Genomic DNA, 19,305 nt, shown 5'->3' on the forward strand with positions numbered 1-19,305 from the left:
GTCGAATTCGGAAGTAAATACGCGCATGCGCAATAATACGCCCACGTGTTCCGTTGTGGCTCGCTCACCTGATGCTCTGCTATCTCCGCTCTTCACCTTTGAAGAATCAAATATATATTTTTAATTCACTTAATTTTCGCCATTTGCCTCCCTTCGTGCCTTCCCAACACATTGCTAACGACTAGATTTTAAGCGCCAGCTACCTCATAAGATCCTCATTCCGCCGTCTTTTGCTATCTGGTGCTAATATCAGCGAATGTTGGGCAAATTTCCACCGAACACTTTTGGAAGGGTAAGTGGGAAACTCCTATTAGAAATTGCACGGAATTATGGTCAGCTGTGTTATCGTTTGGGGGACATTTGATGTTAGAAAAAAAAAAAATAATACCACACACAGATTTCATCATGATTCAAAGAGCTTGACGGCATCCCAAAACCTGGTTTGGCAGTCGTTTATGTACTCGCACGGATCATTACGTCATTGTAAAAATGTAACCAACTTTTCCTGGTTTCGTCCCAGTTATTCCCCTTAATTGCAATACATTTCCATTAAAATTTCTGAAATTTTGCTACCATACTGATAACGAAAAAATTAGGGATCTTTGTTCCCATTTTTTTCCCGATTACCATTACCTCAAGTACTCACTGATAGAGTACCAATTCCACAAATACATTTTTTTTTCAATTTTCATTTACACTTTGACATGCAACCACATAACAAGGGACTCCCAATATTACTGCAAATGCTATTTTTGCTTTCCTTTTTAATTACAGTTTAAATGTGTATTTTGCTCTCTTGCTCTCTTCTCTCTCTCATATTTATATATAAATAATTTACACGTATTGAAACAACCTGGGTGGTGCAGCTGGTAAAGCGTTGGGCTCACAGTTCTGAGGTCCCGGATTCAATCCCAGACCCGCCTGTGTGGAGTTTCTCCTGGCACTCCGGTTTCCTCCCAAAAATATGCAACATTAATTGAACACTCTAAATTGCCCCTAGGTGTGATTGAGTGTTTGGCCATTTGTGTAATCCCCCCCCCCACCCCCCCGCTCCCTCCTGCCCGTTGACAGCTCCCGTGAGGATAAGCGGCAAAGAAAATAGATGGATTGATGAAACAACCTGCTGATTTAAATTCAGTACATTCTCCCCCAAAATTATTAGAATAGTACAGGACATGTATGAGGACAGCAGAACAGCAGTGAGATGTGCCGTAGGTGTGTCAGAAGGATTTAAGGTGGAGGTGGGACTGCATCAGGGATCCGCCCTGAGCCCCTTCCTGTTTGCGGTAGTAACCGATAGGCTGACAGATGAGGTTAGACTGGATTCCCCTTGGACCATGAAGTTCTAAAAGAAAATTAAAACATTCCCCCAAAAATTCTGAGGATATTTTGCTAGTTGTCGAAAAGATGAAACGGTGACAGGAATTGTGAGTACAACAGTATAATTATGAACAAAGACCTTTCTCTCTGTCAGTAAGTGCTGCTGCATCTCACCACCTATTGGGGTGGAGGACTTGTCATATTTTTTTTGCTTCGGTCTCAATGGCTGTCATCAACATTCTGCACAAGTCTAAAATACCTTGAACAAAGGCTGGTATTGGTACTCGCCCAGTAAATGAATTTGATATGATCTTTAAAAAAAAAAATCTCTTTCTGTACGGCAGCTTGTTTACCATGGATGAATCCACGCCTGCTCCAGCGCCCTCCGGGGAGAAGAGAGGCTGTCCGGAGGACGAGGACGACAAAGCGACCGTTTCCAAGAGAGCCAAAGTTGAGGATGAAGTCGAGAACGGCGCTCCCGCGGGAGCAGCAGCCAACAGCGAGGGGGAAGAAGAAGAAGAAGCGGAGGAGGACGCCAGCGGCGAGACGTTTGCCGAGATGATGAAGCACGGCCTCACCGAGCTGGACGTGGGCATCTGCAAGTACGTCAGCGACCACGAGGGCTTCTCGGGAATCCTGAAGGAAAGGTCTGTCCTTTAAAATCACTCCCCTTTCCCACGCCACTGTTTTTCTTGCATGAGCATTGATTGATTTTTTTTTTTTTTTTTTTAAACTCAGGTACTCAGATTTTGTGGTGCATGAAATCAGCAAAGAAGGAAAGATAGTGCACTTAGACGACCTCTCAATTCCAAAAAATGTTCAGGTAAGCGAAACATCCACTCTTAACACACTGATTGAAAAGAAATTTTTTGGGGGAAATTTATCCCGAAAAGGAGGAAAATTTAGGAGGAGGAAATGTATTGATTTTTCCCATTTTTCACAAATCAAAAGGCTATACTACTATTTGTCAGTCCCCATGTCTTCAAATTATTGACCCAAAATAATGATAATAAAGTGTTGAAAAAGGCCTGCTCTCTTTCTTTGACAATGTGATGTTAATGGCTCAACAAATGCGCCGTATTTTTGGGTGCTTCCTGTAAAACAATTTACAGGCAATAGGCCGAGTATGGCTTTTATTCCATGACGACACGGGGTTGGGAGAAAAATGTTTAATTTTCTGACCTCTCTACCGAATATATTTCAAAAAATTGGTGAGCCACGCAACTTGTGAAGTTTTGTGGCATTAATAAAGAATTCTGGGGGTGTCCAGAGTGTACTTGGTTACAGGTCGAATTACTCATTGTAGACGAGCCATTAAAAAGTAAACGTTTCATAATATGTGACGTAGTACTTTTGGTCCATTTTGTGTCAGTGATTTTGTTTTGGCGCGAATCAGATTTTGTGTTTATCCAATAAGGAGGAAGCAGCAGGAGCAGCAGCAGCAGCAGAAGAAAATACAAATGAAAGCACCGTGCTGACTGAAGAGCAGAAGCAGCAGCTGGAGGAGCTCCAGATGTTCAAGAACAAAGAGAGCTCCGTTTACATCGAGGTGACTTTTACGCTCGCTGAAGACTTAAAGGGGAATTCCGGTGGATTGCATCAACAATGTATCCAATAGGTCATGTCATATGTACTATACTTGAAAATGTGACGTTAATCATCCCTCATTTAATGTTTTTTTTTTTTTTTTTTCAAGAATATTTTTATCGGCAATTACGAATTTTCACGGGGGCCGCCATTTTGGTGAGTCAACATAACCTACGTGAACGGATGTGACGTAATAGGCACACAAACAAAGGCTTAACTACAATGGGACACAATGATGCCCAGCGCTGATTTCACGGATTTATCCTCATCTGATGAAGAAATGGCAGTATTGGTTGATCGGGAAGACAGAGGAATACTTCCATACAGATTTGAACCTGGGGCTGTAACTAATGTTGAATTTTCGGATGATTCTTCGAACGAAGCTAGCTCGTGGCCCGCCGCTGGAGCTCACTCACAGCCCACCACCAGAGCTCGCTCGCGGCCCGCCGCCGGACATCGTTTGTGGAGCGCCTGCCGCCGGAGCTCGCTCGTGACCGGCCGCCGGAGCTCGCGGGCCAAGCGCCATAGCTCGCTTGCGGGCCTGCCGCCCGAGCTCGCTCGTCAGACTCTTCGTCTTTCCTGTCTGAAGAACCATCTGAATATTCAACATTATTTCCAACCACAGTTATAAATCTGTATGAACGTATTCCTCCGTCTTCCCAATCAACCAGTACTGCTGTTTCTTCCATCAGATGCGGACAAATCCGAGAAATCAGCGCTGGCCGTAATTGTGTCCAATCGTAATCGAGCATTTGTTTGCGCGCCTATTACGTCACATCCGCTCACGTAGGTCATGTGACTCACCAAAATGGAGGCGCCCATGAAAATTCATAATTGCTGATATGAATCTTCTCAAAACACCATTAAATGAGAGAGAATTAACATCACATTTTCAAGATACAGTACATCTGACATGACCTTTTGGATACATTGTTAATCCAAACCACTGGAATTCCCCTTTAAGTTGAGTTAGAGCCACGTTTTTAACCCCTTTTTATTGATTTTACAGGGAGACGCGTCAAAAGATAAGCGGACACTGGTACACAAAGCCATCAAAACTCAATTCCCCGGCCTGGAGACCAAGACGGAGGAGAAAGACGGCCGCAAGTTCATAGTGGCTTACCATGCTGCTGGAAAGAAGGCCCTGGCTGGTGAGTGGAAACGAAATCACGAATAAAGTGACCGCCAAACATCCAACACGACGCTTTTACTTCGGAATGAATGGAATGCTGGTCAAGTGTTCACTTTTTTTTTGTTTTGTTTTTTTTAAACTCTACAGGAAACATTTAAATGAGATTATTAGGTTATGTAAGTGTTCAAATAAATGATCAAGAATGATAAAGGCCCAATGCAAAACCTCGTTATCTCGTTTTAACATTGTCACACAAGCGTAACAAGAAGTTCACGAAAACAATGAAAAACTGAGGATGCATATCGTAAAGTCAACGAATACAATTACCGTAATTCCCGGCATACAGAGCACACCTGGTTAGAAGCCTCACCCAGTACATTTGTAAAGGAAATACAATTTGATACATAGAAAAAGTGTAAAAGCCGCAAGTGCCCACATTCAAACCCACATTGAAACGTGAGATATTTACAAAGAAAGATGCTACACAGAGTTTAACGCTACACAGGGCCGGTTTAAAAAAAAAAAAAAAACATACTGGTAAAAATCACTGAGACAGGGCTGTAACACGGCCGCGCAGCGCTAACAAGGCCACACCGGTAAAAGTCACTTCCTCGGCACATATATTCCACCAGTCTCGCTCTTACCTTTTCCGCTCGAGTGCCCTCTTGCGGCCGTTAGAAAAAAATGCACAAATTAGCGGCATCACCACATAAACCGCGGGGTTGAAAGCATGTGGAAAAACGTGACTTATAGGCTGGAAATTACAGTAATTGTTCATTGAACTGATATCTTGTGATGATACTTTGAGGTCATGGAGCGACTAAGTTTTGTGTGACTTTTATTATTTTCCCCAAGGGAAAAAAAACCCACATTTCTTTCATTTATCGGGGTTTAATGTGCCATACGTGCACAATATCTTTAGGAAATTAAACAGCATGTGCATGACCGTAATGCTGGATTACTGCAGGTCCAAGTCCCCAATTGCAATTTAATGCCAAAATTCATTTTTTTTTTCTGACTAGTTCCTTTTCGTGTATATTACAGGAAATGTCTGCATCGATTTTAATTGAATAACCTCAAAAATATGAATACATGGCAAGCTTACAGAAAAGAGTCCATAAATGTTTGGGATCATTTCACAGTTAAGAAGGAAGATAAAGTGCAGTAAGTACCATAACTGCATGCGTGCGGTCGCCAACACATATTAGCTAATTGAGCCTAGCATCAGGAGCTAAAACGTATTCTCATGGCTCCACAAGCGGTCAAGGATACAGACGGGCGCTAGTACACTTTAGTTCAGTTTATTGGACAAATGGTGAGAAAAAGTCTTTCACAAGCACATTCATACATTGATCTGCCGAGTCACTCAACACGCAGCCAGCCCTCAAAATCACACATACTACAGTACAGCATCAGGACGGTGACCGCAATTAGACAAAAATAATACCTGCATTTCACATGCTCGTTATTGTTTAATAATGCAAAACACATGTGTTTTTTAATCTGATTACTTGATTAATCGGTGGGATGATATGACGAACTTCTTGAGTCTACAGGTATTCGATAGCTGCAGTATTTGAAAGGGGCCCGATTCCAATCTGCAGATATCTGATTCCTTGCATTTCGTTTTATTTTTTTGTCATGCTGCAATGACTCATATCCCAATTGTGCCAATTATTAGCAATATATTAAAAAAAATCAAAATGGTTACTTGATCCTTGCAGTGTAAATCCAGCCTCCGACACTTGCATGAGTCCTCAGGATGTGAACTTGTCATCGAGGTTCCGATCAGGCTCATGACCCATTCACCGAATGCCTCCTCGACCCCCCTTTTTCAATCCATTCAATCCCAATCCGGTCCGGTCATGCGTTGATGCATGCGGCTCAGCGCCTTGCTCGCGAGCATCCGTTGCTAAGTAACACTCTTCTATTGTCTACATTTTGCTCTTCTTGGGATAGAGGTGAAGACATCTGCGGGTAAGAAGTTCCTCTCCACACAAACAAGCACTCGATATGTCAGGTGTTAAAGCAGGATTTGCCACGCCTGTTAACCATTTAAAGGCAGAGTGCAGAACTATATTCCGTCAATGTAATGGTCTTAGATGTGATTTTTGTTTTATTTTTTTTCCGTGCACTTTTAAAAGCGCCGAGGAAACACTCCTGGCCCAAAAACCGTGGCAGCTTCTGTCACTTCGTCCTGTACAAGGAGAACAAGGATACGATGGATGCCATCAATGTGCTCTCAAAGTTCCTCAGGTATGGATGTCCTTGAATTTCTCCTGTGATATTTTTTTATTACCTCTGCCAAATGCATATAGTGAGCCCGAGTTTTTTCTTGTTGTTCTTCTTCTTCTTTTCCTTTCGGCTTGTCCCGTTAGGGGTCCCCACAGCGTGTCATCTTTTTCCATCTAAGCCTATCTCGTTCATCTTTCTCTCTAACACCCACTGTCACTCATGTCTTCCCTCACCACATCCATCGACCTTCTTTTTGGTATTCCTCTCGCTCTTTCGCCTGGCAGCTCCATCCTCAGCACCCTTCTACCAATATGCTGACTCTCTCGTCTCTGAACATGTCCAAACCATCGAAGTCTCCTCTCTCAAACCTTGTCTCCAAAACGTCCAATTTTGGCTGTCCCTCTAATGAGCTCATTTCTAACCCTATCCAACCTGTTCACACCAAGCGAGAACCTCGGCATTTTCATTTCTGCCACCTCCTGTTGTTTTATAAACTTTGTCCTTCATCCTAGCGGAGACTCTTCTCTCGCATAGAACACCAGATACCTTCCGCCAACTGTTCCACGCCTCTTGGACGCGTTTCTTCACTTCCTTACTACACTCACCATTGCTCTGGATTGTTCACCCCAAGTATTTGAAGTCGTCCACCCTCACTATCTCTTCTCGTGATTTTGACCTATATGGCTTTTTGTAACTCCTGCCATGAAAATCCTCTCAAGGGATTTGTTTTCGAGAAGAAGCGGGAAGTGACATTATTAGCAGACGTCTAGTCAAGTGGTCTCTTATGTTTCTACTAGTTTTACCTGCTGGAAGGTAGCTTTGTTCCTTCGTGTTAGCCAAAATGCCGGCTCGTTGTATTGCTGGATATTGTTTGACACTCGGGAGGATGGATTCCGCGGCGGACGAGGCACGGCTTCGGCTGGGCTGGCTCATACCTACTTTCTGGTAGTCTGTTGTCAGTTAGAAGTGATCCGCATATCATCTAAATATGGCTCGAAACGATAGGGTAATATTGCCCCAGTCACTTCACTCGATTGTGAGATGTTGTTCTTCTTCCGTGTCCCATAGTAGCTGGCACAGCATGTTTTCAATGGCGAATGTCCTGGTGTGACGTAATGAACAGAGGATTCAGGCAATATGGCTGCCACTTGGATGTCGAATGAGACTTCCTCAACTTTGTGCATGCGTGACGCCCTCTCCGCTCATATTTTTTTTTTTTTCCGTATGCTCATTGAAGTGAATAATGTAATATGTATTTTTCGTCACAATATCTGTTTTAGAATGTTTATAGGCACGACACTTGACCTTTAACGACTGTTGTGGAACATTCCAGGACGCAGTTTACCACTACTTGTCTGTTTCTTGCTGTGTTGTCTCTTAAAGTAGAACATAATTTGTATCTGTGTATGTTTGGGTAGTTATGGTTATGATTGACTCCTTTTTTTTCTTGTCAAAGGACTTTGGAAACCCGTGTTTTTAATTGTTCTACATAATTAAAACTATTATTGCTACTACGATGTGAGGCAGGGACCTAAACCCATCTGGCTTTCGTGTATTTTCTTCTGCGTGGTGTTTTGTCAGGCTCAGACCCAACATGTTCTCCTACATGGGCACCAAGGACAAGAGGGCCATCACTGTGCAGGAGATCGCGGTGCTCAAGTGAGTACGGAAAAGGCGAGCGGCACGTCCGATTCCGCCGGATGAACCTTCTGTCTCCGTCTCAGGATCACAGCAGAGAGGTTGGCCCACCTTAACAAGTGCCTGGTGAACCTCAAGCTGGGCAATTTCTCCTACAAAAATCACCCTCTCAAGCTTGGGGAGCTTCAGGGGAACCACTTCACCGTTGTTGTTAGGTATGTCGCAAGTTCTTTCCAGACAAATCTGTAACCTTGTAGTTAATTCCCATTAACGCCTGTAAAATCCAGCATATTCCAGTTATTTCCCATAAATTGTATTTTGGACACCTGTGTATTCTTCGTGATGGTATTACAATGCAGTTGTAATTCAGCTTTTAAGCTTTTTGATGCATCATTTTGAGTCGTACCATTTGAAAGTCGCCACCATCAATGTGTTCACAACAGGAACATCTCAGGAACTGACGCCCAGGTCCATCAGGCCATGACGTCACTCAAGCAGACGGGCTTCATCAACTACTACGGCATGCAGCGTTTCGGCACCACGGCAGTGCCCACGCACCAAGTCGGCAGGTAACGCCGTTCCACACAGAGGCGCCGCTGCAGATCTCCTAAAACCTTCTGTCGTGGCAGGGCCATCTTGAAGAATGACTGGAAGCAAGTGGTGGATTTGATTCTCAAGCCTCGTCCTGGAGGTACTTTGGCGTTTCTAACCCTCCTGGAATGGGATTTCACGGTCCCGCTCATGTTTTTTCGTGGTACGTTTCCCCCCCTCCGCAGCTGAGAAAGAATTCCTGGTGCGCTGTAGGGAGGAGTGGGCCAAGACTCAGGACCCCGAAGCGGCCCTGAAGAAGCTTCCCAACAAGCGCTGTGTGGAGGGCCAACTGCTGCGGGGCCTTTCCCAGCACGGCAAAAATAATATCGTTACCGCCTTTGGACTGGTTAGTGCTGTACCAGTACTATCTGGGTTTGGGGTGTCCAAATCGTGGCCTGGCCATGTTTTCTTTGATTTGGTTTTGGTTTGTGTGTGTTATGACAAATTTGAAAACATTTGGGTCGAAAAACAGCTGTTATTTATCCTATACTTACTATACCTATACTTTTTCCTATTACCGTAATTTCCGTCCTACAGAGCGCACCTGGTTATAAGCCTCACCCAGTACATTTGTAAAGGAAATACCATTTGGGACATACATAATGCCGCAGTTGTGTAAAAGCCGCAAGTGCCCAAATTGAAACACGAGATATTTAGACAGAAAGATGATAGATAGTTTAATGCTAGCGCCGGTACCCTAATGCTAGCGCCGGACTAACAGGGCCATTTAAAAAAAAAATATATATATATATATACACACACACACACACACACACTGGTAAAAACCACTGAGACATGGCAGTAACACGTTAGCGGAGCGCTAAAACCGGTAAAAGTCACTTCCTCGGCACATATATTCCACCGGTCTCACTCTTACCTTTTCCGCTCGAGTGCCCCCTTGCGACCATTATGGAAAAAATGCACAAATTAGCCGCATCACCGCATAAACCGCAGGGTTGAAAGCGTGTGGAAAAAGTCGCGGTTTATAGGCCGGAAATTACGGTATATTCAACCTTGTCTTATAATGTAATAAATATAGTTTAGTTGGGAGCGAGCCCTGCAGCAAACGGTCCATCAGTCAACAGGTCTGCGTTAACATCCATTTTTGGTACTGCGTCTTATCCCTGAATTACAGTCCCGGTACTTTCTTCAGGCTTCTGATTGGCTAAAATGGCCATCAGGTTGCTACCTGTTGGGGTTATTGTCTGCAAATGATTTGGTGTCAAAAATCCAGGAGATTTTGTGTACATTTGTAGGCCCATAATTCCAACAGGATGAAACAAACCTATACAGAATCAATACTCTTAATAGTGTGGGGAAGCCATTTTGTGTAAGCATAACAGAACAATTTTGTGTTATACAGTGGTGCCTCGGTTCTCGAACACAATCTGTTCCAGAAGGCCAGTTGAAAACCGAAACCTTCGAAAACCAAAGCGCGTTTTCCCATTACAATGAATGGAAAATTAAATAATGCGTTCCAAGCCTAAAAAATTTTATTTTCAAAGTGTTTTTTTTTTTTTTTAGCTTTTCCTGATAATACTGCATAGTAGGAATACATGTATAATTTAAATATTTTATATAATTAAATCATTTAAGAAAGAGTGTGTGGGTCAACTGGTTGCGTCGCGCATCACAATCGCAGTCGTTTCCGTTTTTTTCGCAGGTGCTTTCAGAAGCACAATAACAAACCGTCGTGAGTCAGCTGGTCGGGGCGTTTGAAAACTATAGCAAAAAAATCTCAAAATTTTCATTCGAAAACCGAGGTACCTACCACTATATTTGGAATTAGGGCCCCCCTCTTAATCGCTGTCCCGTGTCCTTTTGTGCAGATTCCCCGAAACAACCGCCTGATGTACATCCACAGCTACCAAAGCGTAGTGTGGAACACCATGGTGAGCCGCCGGATCGACGCCTTCGGGCTGACAGCCGTGGAGGGCGACCTGGTGCTCCGAGGAAGTCGGTATCTGTCCCTCTGGATAGCTGACACTGGTATTAATTCGGGCATTTTCTAGAATCAATATGATTGTTTCCCTAAAGCCAAAGCACACATCCTGTCAGAAGAGGAGGCGAAGACCCACTCCATCCACGACATCGTGATGCCGCTTCCCGGATTCGACGTCATCTACCCTTCTCACCACGGTAAATGTGCCACACGTGGCGTTATTTAAAAAAAAAAAAAAAAAGGTGAAACCTGTGTGTGTGTGTGTCAGTGGGTAAAGGTTACAGAGATATGCTGAGCGCAGACGGCCTGGACATCGATCACATGCGACACAAAGTGAAGGATTACTCGCTGGCAGGGGCGTACCGACGCGTCCTCATCAGGCCAAGCGATGTCAGATGGTGTGTGCTCCTTTCAACCTTTCGGGCTTTTTCCTGGGTCAAAAGTGATGCCGAGCTGATACCTTTCTTATCTGTGTGCAGGTGTGCCCTAACCCTGCAGGCTCAAACTAACACTTTCTATGGAAATGATTTAAACGTTAGTTATTTCAATACTTTTGAGCATTTTTGTCAGCAAACCCCCCCCCAGCAATTGCAGTTAAAAACGACACCTGTTGCAGTGCAGCGCTGGCACAGTCAGTTTTTATAAGGTCGGATGTTTTTAGAGCTGCCGCCACCGTATTTTGGTCCACCTCCAAATTTGATATGCAGGATAAACCCGACCACTAAATTTCCGTAATTCCTGGCATACAGAGCGTACCTGGTTACGAGTCTCACCGAGTACGTTTGTAAAGGAAATACCTTTGGTACATACATACGGCGTAGCTCTGTAAATCCCTCAAGTGCCCACATTGAAACCCGCATTGAAACACGAGATGTTTACAAAGAAAGACTGTACACAGAAAGAGTTTAACGCTAGCGCTAAAGCTAACAGGGCCATTTAAAATAAATAAAATTTACCGGTAAATATCACTGAGACATGCCAGTAACACAGCAGCAACATGCTAGCGTAGAGCTAACAAGGCTGGTAAAAGTCACTTGGCACATACTTTCCACCGGTCTCATTCATACCTTTTCTGCTCGAGTGCCCCCTTCCGGCCATAAAAAGCAACAAGTGCCCACATTGTAACCCGCATTGGAACGCAGCATAAGTATTTACGAAAAAAGACTGTACACAGAAATAGTTTAACGCTAGCACAGCGCTAACGCTAATAGGGCTGTTTGAAGTAAAACTTACCGGTAAATATCACTAAGACACGCCAGTAACACATCAGCAACATGCTAGCACACTGCTAACAGGGCCGGTAAAAGTCACTTCCTTGGCACATATATTCCACCGGTCTCATTCTTACCTTTTCCGCATGACTGCCCCCTCGTGGCCGCTTGATGAAAATGCACAAATTAGTCTCATAAACCGCATAATCTTCAGGGTTGAAAGCATGTGGGAAAAAGTCGCAGCTTGTCGGCCGGAAATTACGGTAACTTGTCTTGGGGTTCGACTAACCGGTTTTTCACAAATGTTACTTTTACTGCACAAGAGCAAACATGTCACAAAAACTGAATACCCAAATTAATTGTACCTTTTTTGCATCTCAGTTAATGCCACTGGCATCGATAAATGGACAAAGGCACATTATCGTGCCTGTAAAGAAATAATTTTCAGAACCATTCAGCAAAATTGGATGATTTCCGACACAAAATCTGATCATTTGTCACTGCACACTCGTGTGCTGGACATCACTTGACCAACAGCCCCCCCCCCCCCCCATTTTAAGTGTCTTTTGTGTGCAGGGAGGTGATCGAGTACGACGACCCCAAGATATCTCTGGTCCACACCGACTTTGAAAAAATCGAGAACAAACCAGCGCCGGTATTCAACAAAGGTCAGGAATGGAAAAACACGTGCACACACCTGATCGCCTCGTAGACGTCGAATCTACATTTTAGTGTGTGCTGAATCGAAAGCGTTTCCTTTTTCTTTTGCCCTCGTAACTGGTAACAGAGGGAAAGTACCGCGCCCTGCGGCTGGAGTTCTCGCTGCCGCCCTCGACGTACGCCACCATGGCCATACGGGAAGTGCTCAAGTTGGACACCAGCATCAAGAAGCAGACGCAGCTCAACACCACCTGGTTCAACTGACACGGCACGGGCCGCCACCCACAATATTAGGTACACCTGCGCAAACAAATTGTCCGGTGACTTTTGACACAAACTAATAGTGGCTGCTAGAGGGTGCGTGTGCGACTGGCTTTTCTTTTTTTTTTTTAAACAACAAAAAAGTACTATTGAGTGTTTTATTTTGGATGTTTTAACTTTGAAATTGATTTTTTTTTTTTTTTTTAAATCTGCTTGTGCAGATACTTGAGACTTTTTTTTTTTTTTAAATAACATTCGACTGAATGTACACACGACTCTGGTAGAGAGTGACGAATTAAAGTAATTGAGAAGCTGAGTGTGTGTATTTTTGCACATTTGTTGTACAGGCCATCAAGGCAGAATACCCCAACTCCCTCCCCAAAAAAAAAAACAAAAACCTATACTCAATACAAAAGAATAAGATGGGAAAAAAATAAACCAAAATAATTAGAAAATGTGACAGCAAAAATTAAAAAAAAAAGTAAATTTACTTTTTCAGTTTCCCTGTGTTTTTGCTAATATTACAACTTTTTTTAAATCATAGTTTCCTCCTATTGTTGTTCTTGTATGACTATTTGCCTGTAAAACAACTTTATTGAAATGTTCTCATGATTATGACTTTGTGCTCATAAAATCTGATCTTATTTTAAGGATGGCAATAATTTACAATAGTCATTTTTTTCCACATAATTTTGGATAAATACATTTCCATAAAATTGTGGGGTTTTTTTTGTTTTTTTTCTCATCCCATGATGACTTTAGTCTCGTAATTTTATGTATTCAAATGATCTCGTAGGTATCGCTTACCATCGTGCAACCTGATTTTGTTAAATCACTTTTTTGGTATTGTTTGTATCATTAATCACCCTCACTATTTGCATTTTGACGTACACAGACATAAAGATGTGTTTTTGTAATTAGGCATCCTGATGTCCCCAATTTTGACTGTTTGCCTTTCCTGCCAGGAGTCTACAAAACTAATTCAACTTCCCCACTTGACAGAAGCACTTTTTGTTTTCTTCCAATTAAAAGAATATAAAATTCAAACTCTGAGTGAATCTCATCTCCGACGATTTATTGTTGGACAGGAAATGCGGATAAGAAGCAATTCTCTGCTTCGTTGCTTCTCCCTCCGAAGCCCAACCCTTTTTTTTTTGTTGTTTTTTTTTAAAAAAAATACACCTTGGAAATGCATGTCGCGGTGTTTGCTCTACCTTTATTTCCTTTTACACCGTTGGTCCGAGCGTGTGTTGGCTGGCCAGAGAAAAGACGGGAATGTATGTGGAAACATCTGTTCCCGTAACAACATCTCGATGCTAACGTGACCTCTGCACTCCTTATTTACCGTTGCTGTGTCTCGGCTGTTTACGTAGCAACCCCATTCCAAGCTGATGGGGTCGTCCATCAAGCGCTGCGGGGTCCACACGTCAATCCTTTCTTGGGGTTATTTTACAGGATTGTGTCTACAACAGTACAAGGTGTGTGTGTGTGTGTGTGTGTGTGTGTGTCTGTGTGTGTGTGTCTGTGTGTGTGTGTGTGTGTGTCTGTGTGTGTCTGTGTGTGTGTGTGTGTGTGTGTGTGTGTGTGTGTGTGTGTGGTGTGTGTGTGTGTGTGCGTGCGTGCGTGTGAATGTATGTATTTAAATATACATATATGAATGTGTATGTATGTATTTATATATACATATATGAATGTGTGTATGTATGCGTGTGTGTGTGTGTGTGTGTGTATATATATATATATGCAAATGTGTGTGATATGTGTGTATATATATATATAAATGTGTGTGTATATATATATATATATATATGAATGTATATATATTACGTGTATTTGTATGTATATATATATATATATATATATGAATGTGTATATATTACGTGTATTTGTATGTTTACATATAATGAATGTGTATGTATGCGTGTATATGTGTGTATATATATATATATGCAAATGTGTGTGATATGTGTGTGTGTATATATATATGTGTGTGTGTATATATATATATATATATATTATATATATATATATACGTGTGTGTGTGTGTGTGTGTATATAATCTGTGTACATCTAAATATATATATATATATATATATAATATATATATATATATGTGTGTGTAAATTAGACAATATATGTGTGTGTGTGTGTGTGTGTGTTATCTTGATTTGGATTATTGGTACAACCATAATTCTTTAGTCATAGTAGGAAAGTTTGAATATAACAAAACAAAAAACTACTTTTTGAGCCACAAAGTTACAATGGGAAAAAAACACGTTTGTTTTGAGAGAAAATATTTTTTTTAAGATAAAACGCCATGATGTGAAGATAAGTTTTTTTAAGAATATAAAAGGCTATGATGCAGACAAAAAAAAAATATTTTAAATATTGCGATTAAGCTTTTTAAATTTTTGGAAGGATTTGGGGGAAACAAATCTTAAAAGGAAAGTTTTTTTTTTTTTTTTTTTTTTAGAAAGTGCTTTTTAATTGTATTATATGAGATTTTTTTTTCCCCTCCAGGGTAAATTTTAAGTTAAAATTTTACTGTCAATAAATGTAAGGCTATGCGAACAAGTAAAATACTTATAATAATCAAATGAAACAATCGCTTATGCATTAGACGTTGAAGTTCAGTGTGAAAATAACCAATATGTTTTTGTAGAATACTAGAGAGATTCATTTTTTTAATATACTGTACACTTCACCAGTTGGTGAAGATAAAATATTTTGGAATGAATTCTCACGGCTGTTGGTTGTACGCTACGATGATGTCGGGTCTCGAGGTCGCTTTTATGGTGCTCATGAGCGCGCGTGTTGACTTTTAGTGTTTGTCTCGTTTGTTTTTTTTTTTAGTGTTTGTCTCGTTTGTTTGTTTTTTTTCCCATGGGAGAGACAATAAAAGTGAGCACGTATCTGAAAGAATGTGTATTTGGATACGTTGAATTAGCCTTTTGCATTTGTGTGTTTGCGGGGGGGTGGGGGGTTTGTCTCCTGGGAGGTAGATATGCTTGAGTTTGGGGGCGGGTGGGGGGGGGGTGTTTGCAGGTCTCTTAACTCCACTGGTGTGGTCTTCTGTGAAAGGAGGCGTATGGGTATCCATGTATGTATGGAGGTGGGAGGGCATACGTTGTTTATAAGACTCACCCTGCACCTCGTAGAGAAAAGGAGATAACCCGAGAAGCGGATTTTTCTGTCGCACTGGGATTTTAATTCGTGCTGATGGAGTGTCTGCAGGTAAGTGAGCTGCAGGTTAATTCTGCATAATAAAGTCACGCTTTCAGCACGTTCGTTACCTTGGCATCTGCTGAGCGTTATTCATGAGTATAATTCATAAATGATTAATCGTGTTGCTTATATTGTATCGTCGAGCAGTCAGGTCCTTTCCTATGTCGCTGTGAGTTCCATCGCCATCACGGATAGGTCAGCAAAAGCCAAAGAAAAAGCAAAGCACGCGACGAGCAGTGAAAACTATTTCCGCTTTAACATTGCAGTCATGCATGAGGTGCGAGTCACAATGTCATAAAGTAATACAGAAATAAAGTACGATATAACTAGCCTAAGTTGGTCAAGTGGGTAGTTACGGTGAAGAAAATAAGTATTTGAACACCCTGCTATATTGCAAGTTCCCCCACTTAGAAATCATGAAGGGGTCTGAAATTTTCATCGTGGGTGCATCTCCACTGTGGGAGTGATAATCTAAAAAGAAAAATTTAGAAATCACAATGTATGATTTTTTTTTTTTTTTTTTTTTAATGATTTGTTTGTGTGATACAGCTGCAAATAAGTATTTGAACACCTGAGAAAACCAATGTTCATATTTGCTACAGTAGCCTTTGTTTGCAATGTCAGAGGTCAAACGTTTCCTGTAGTTTGTTCACCAGGTTTGCGCACACTGCAGGAGGGATTTTGCCCCACTCCTCCAAACAGATCTTCTCTACATCAGACAGGTTGCTGGGCTGTCGCTGAGTAATACGGAGTTTCAGCTCCCTCCAAAGATTCTCTATTGGGTTTAGGTCTAGAGACTGGCTAGGCCACACCAGAACCTTGATATGCTTCTCACGACCTCACAGAGGTGCATCTGATTCGGGATAGTAGATGGAGTGGAGGTCGACTTTTAAGGCGGACTAATAGGTGCTTGAGGGTCAGAATTCTAGCTTATAGACATGTGTTCAAATAGTTATTTGCAGCTGTATCACACAAATAAATCGTTAAAAACATCATACTTTGTGATTTCTGGATTTTTCTTTTTAGATGATCTCTCTCACAGCGAACATGGACCTGCGATGAAAATTTCAGACCTCTCCATGATTTCCAAGTGGGAGAACTTGCACTATAGCAGGGTGTTCAAATACTTATTTTCTTCCCTGTAAAGGGTTAATGTCCTGTTATGTGGCTTTCATAACATTTCTGCTGTCACCGGTAGACTGCAAAAAGCCAAAGTAAAAGTGACATGTAAGTTAAAGTACAAATCTTTTGCTTTTTTTGTTTGTTTTTAACGTTGCTAAGCACAAGTGTGAGGAAATGTTATCCAGTGAAAACTAAAGGGGAACTTTTCACCTTTGAAAAATAACTTTCAAAAATTCGTATGTCGCCATAAATGATATTTCATGTTCTGTGGTTATCATGACAACTAATGAATCGGACCTTTGTTTACTGTGTCTGTAAGTCTACACACAGCATTTCAAATGGCGGTTTTTGTGATATTTTGTGATACTGCTACATCTCTCCTGATAAACTAGGCCATGCCCCATTTTTGTGTAAAAAGCTGACGAACGAATCAACATAGCTAATGAGCTCATTTTAATACAAACTTTTTGCTTGCATAGATCATCAGAGGAGCGGACTTCAAATTTGATTTGGAAGAACCTTTTAAAATGGAGTCCAACATGTCGGATGCAGAGTTGTTGAGCTCCCCTTCGCCTCCCCTTTTCCTCCAATGCGACTACACCGACTGGTTTCCCTCCTTCTCCATAATTCCGTCCGTCTACATGCTCGCCTTTGTGCTGGGTTGCCTGGGCAACGGTCTGGTGTTGTGGGCCTACTTGGATCGAGCCGACGGAAGGAGGAGTCATCCCGGCGGATTTCCTGGGCCCTGTTTCCGAACCGACCGGAAAAAGTGTCGGCATCCATCCAGAACAACCAGTTCCCGCCAGTCTCCCCGTGTCCCGTACACGCCCCGCTCCTTCACGGACTCTCTGATGCTAGCTTAGCGCTAGCAGACCTCTGCTTCCTGGTGACCCTTCCACTGTGGGCTGTGTACACAGCCTTGGGGTACCACTGGCCGTTTGGGCGAACCCTGTGCCAACTCAGCAGCTTCCTGACTGCCCTCAACATGTACGCCAGCATCTTCAGCCTTAGCGTGCTCAGCGTGGAGCGTTATTGGGTCCTGACCAGACACCCGCGTCGCCAGCCTTCCGCCCGGGCCCCAAGGGCGCTAGTGGCGCTGTGGGGGCTGGCCGGGGTGCTGGCGCTGCCCGCCTTGCTGCTGCGCTCCGTCCAGGTGGCCGATTGGCCAGGGGAGTCGGGTTCTATAGCGTGCCAGATGGACTACTCCGTGCTGATCGGAGATGAGCCAGACGAGGACGAGAGAGAGCGTGCCCAGATGTGGTGGGGGGCGATCCTGAGCCTCAAATCCACGCTGCTCGGCTTCCTGTTGCCCCTCGTCGTCCTGCTGGTGTGCTACTGTTCCCTGGCCCGGCTCCTCAGCAGACACTTCGGGGGCGGGCCTTGGCCCGACCCCCGGCGCCAGCGTCGGCTCCTCAGAGTTATCGTGACTCTGGTGCTGGCCTTCTTCCTGTGTTGGCTGCCTCTGCACGTCAACAAGACTTTGTCCCTGCTCCTGGAGTTCGGATTCCTGCGCCTTGGATCAGATCCTGCTGGCGGCGCACCCGTACGTAACCTGCGTGGCCTACCTCAACTCGTGCCTCAACCCGCTGCTCTACGCCGCCTGCGACCAGTCGTTCCGGAAGAGATGCAGGCGGACGCTCCTGCGGTTGTGCGGAGCAGGGAGGAGAAAGGAAATGGAGAGAAGGGAGGAAGAGAAGGAGGACCAGGAGGGGAGCTTTGACGGCCCAGGGAGAACACAGGAGGAAACGGCAGACAAGACGCAGGAGGCAGCGGTGGTCACTGAGGAGTGAGCGGATACAGCCAAGATCGAAACATAAAACAAATTTGCATCATATAGCACAAATCCAGAACAAATGTTGTCTCAAGGCACTTTACACATGGGGGGGGGGGGGGGGGGGGGGGGCAATGGGCACAACGATTGCCGTATGAAGATAGTTGTCACAGTAGTCACAGTGTGGAGTTTGCATGTTTTCCCCGTACCTGCGTGGGTTTTCTCCGGGCACTCCGGTTTCCTTCCACATCCCAAAAACATGCAACATTAATTGGACACTCTAAAATGCCCCTAGGTGTGATTGTGAGCGCGGCTGTTTGTCTCCATGTGCCCAGCGACTGGCTGGCAACCAGTTCAGGGTGTACCTTGCCTCCTGCCCGTTGACAGCTGGAATTGGCTGCCGCACTCCCCGCGACCCTCGTGAGGATAACCGCCTCATGAAAATGGATGGATATAAAATTTAAGTATCATACTGGAAAACTGTAATTTTATCACTGTAAATGTTTGTTTTTTATTACTACTTTGCATTCTATGTTTTATGTATGAAAAATAAAATAAAACACAGATCCCTTGAGAATGTCTTTGTTTTGAGAGTTAGTTAGAGCGCCAC

At 43.2% G+C, this 19,305-nt stretch overlaps 2 protein-coding genes across 3 annotated transcripts; both read left to right on the forward strand.

The window, feature by feature from the left end:
- Positions 1–36: 36 nt before the first annotated feature.
- pus7 (pseudouridine synthase 7) lies at positions 37–12,893 on the forward strand. Of its 2 annotated transcripts, none has more exons than XM_061823212.1 (16): positions 37–292; positions 1,665–1,967; positions 2,059–2,143; positions 2,741–2,869; positions 3,917–4,058; positions 6,184–6,295; positions 7,856–7,933; positions 7,999–8,127; positions 8,356–8,481; positions 8,542–8,603; positions 8,689–8,849; positions 10,333–10,459; positions 10,541–10,642; positions 10,714–10,843; positions 12,233–12,324; positions 12,444–12,893. In XM_061823212.1, exons 2-16 carry the CDS (start codon positions 1,675–1,677, stop codon positions 12,578–12,580), a joined length of 1,905 nt encoding a protein of 634 aa, XP_061679196.1. In that variant the 5' UTR covers positions 37–292; positions 1,665–1,674; the 3' UTR covers positions 12,581–12,893. The 2 variants fall into 2 exon arrangements, with proteins under 2 accessions (XP_061679196.1, XP_061679195.1); XM_061823211.1 differs by having other exon boundaries at positions 38–292; positions 2,738–2,869.
- On the forward strand, positions 12,470–18,818 carry aplnr2 (apelin receptor 2). Its single transcript, XM_061823219.1, is given in 4 exon segments — positions 12,470–12,610; positions 17,404–17,773; positions 17,776–18,430; positions 18,432–18,818. Coding segments are annotated over 3 exon segments (1,260 nt in total). The 5' UTR covers positions 12,470–12,610; positions 17,404–17,451; the 3' UTR covers positions 18,715–18,818.
- The last annotated feature ends 487 nt before the right edge of the window (positions 18,819–19,305 follow it).

This window comes from Syngnathoides biaculeatus, chromosome 6 (genome assembly GCF_019802595.1).
Source record: "Syngnathoides biaculeatus isolate LvHL_M chromosome 6, ASM1980259v1, whole genome shotgun sequence".
NCBI classification, from domain to species: domain Eukaryota; kingdom Metazoa; phylum Chordata; class Actinopteri; order Syngnathiformes; family Syngnathidae; genus Syngnathoides; species Syngnathoides biaculeatus.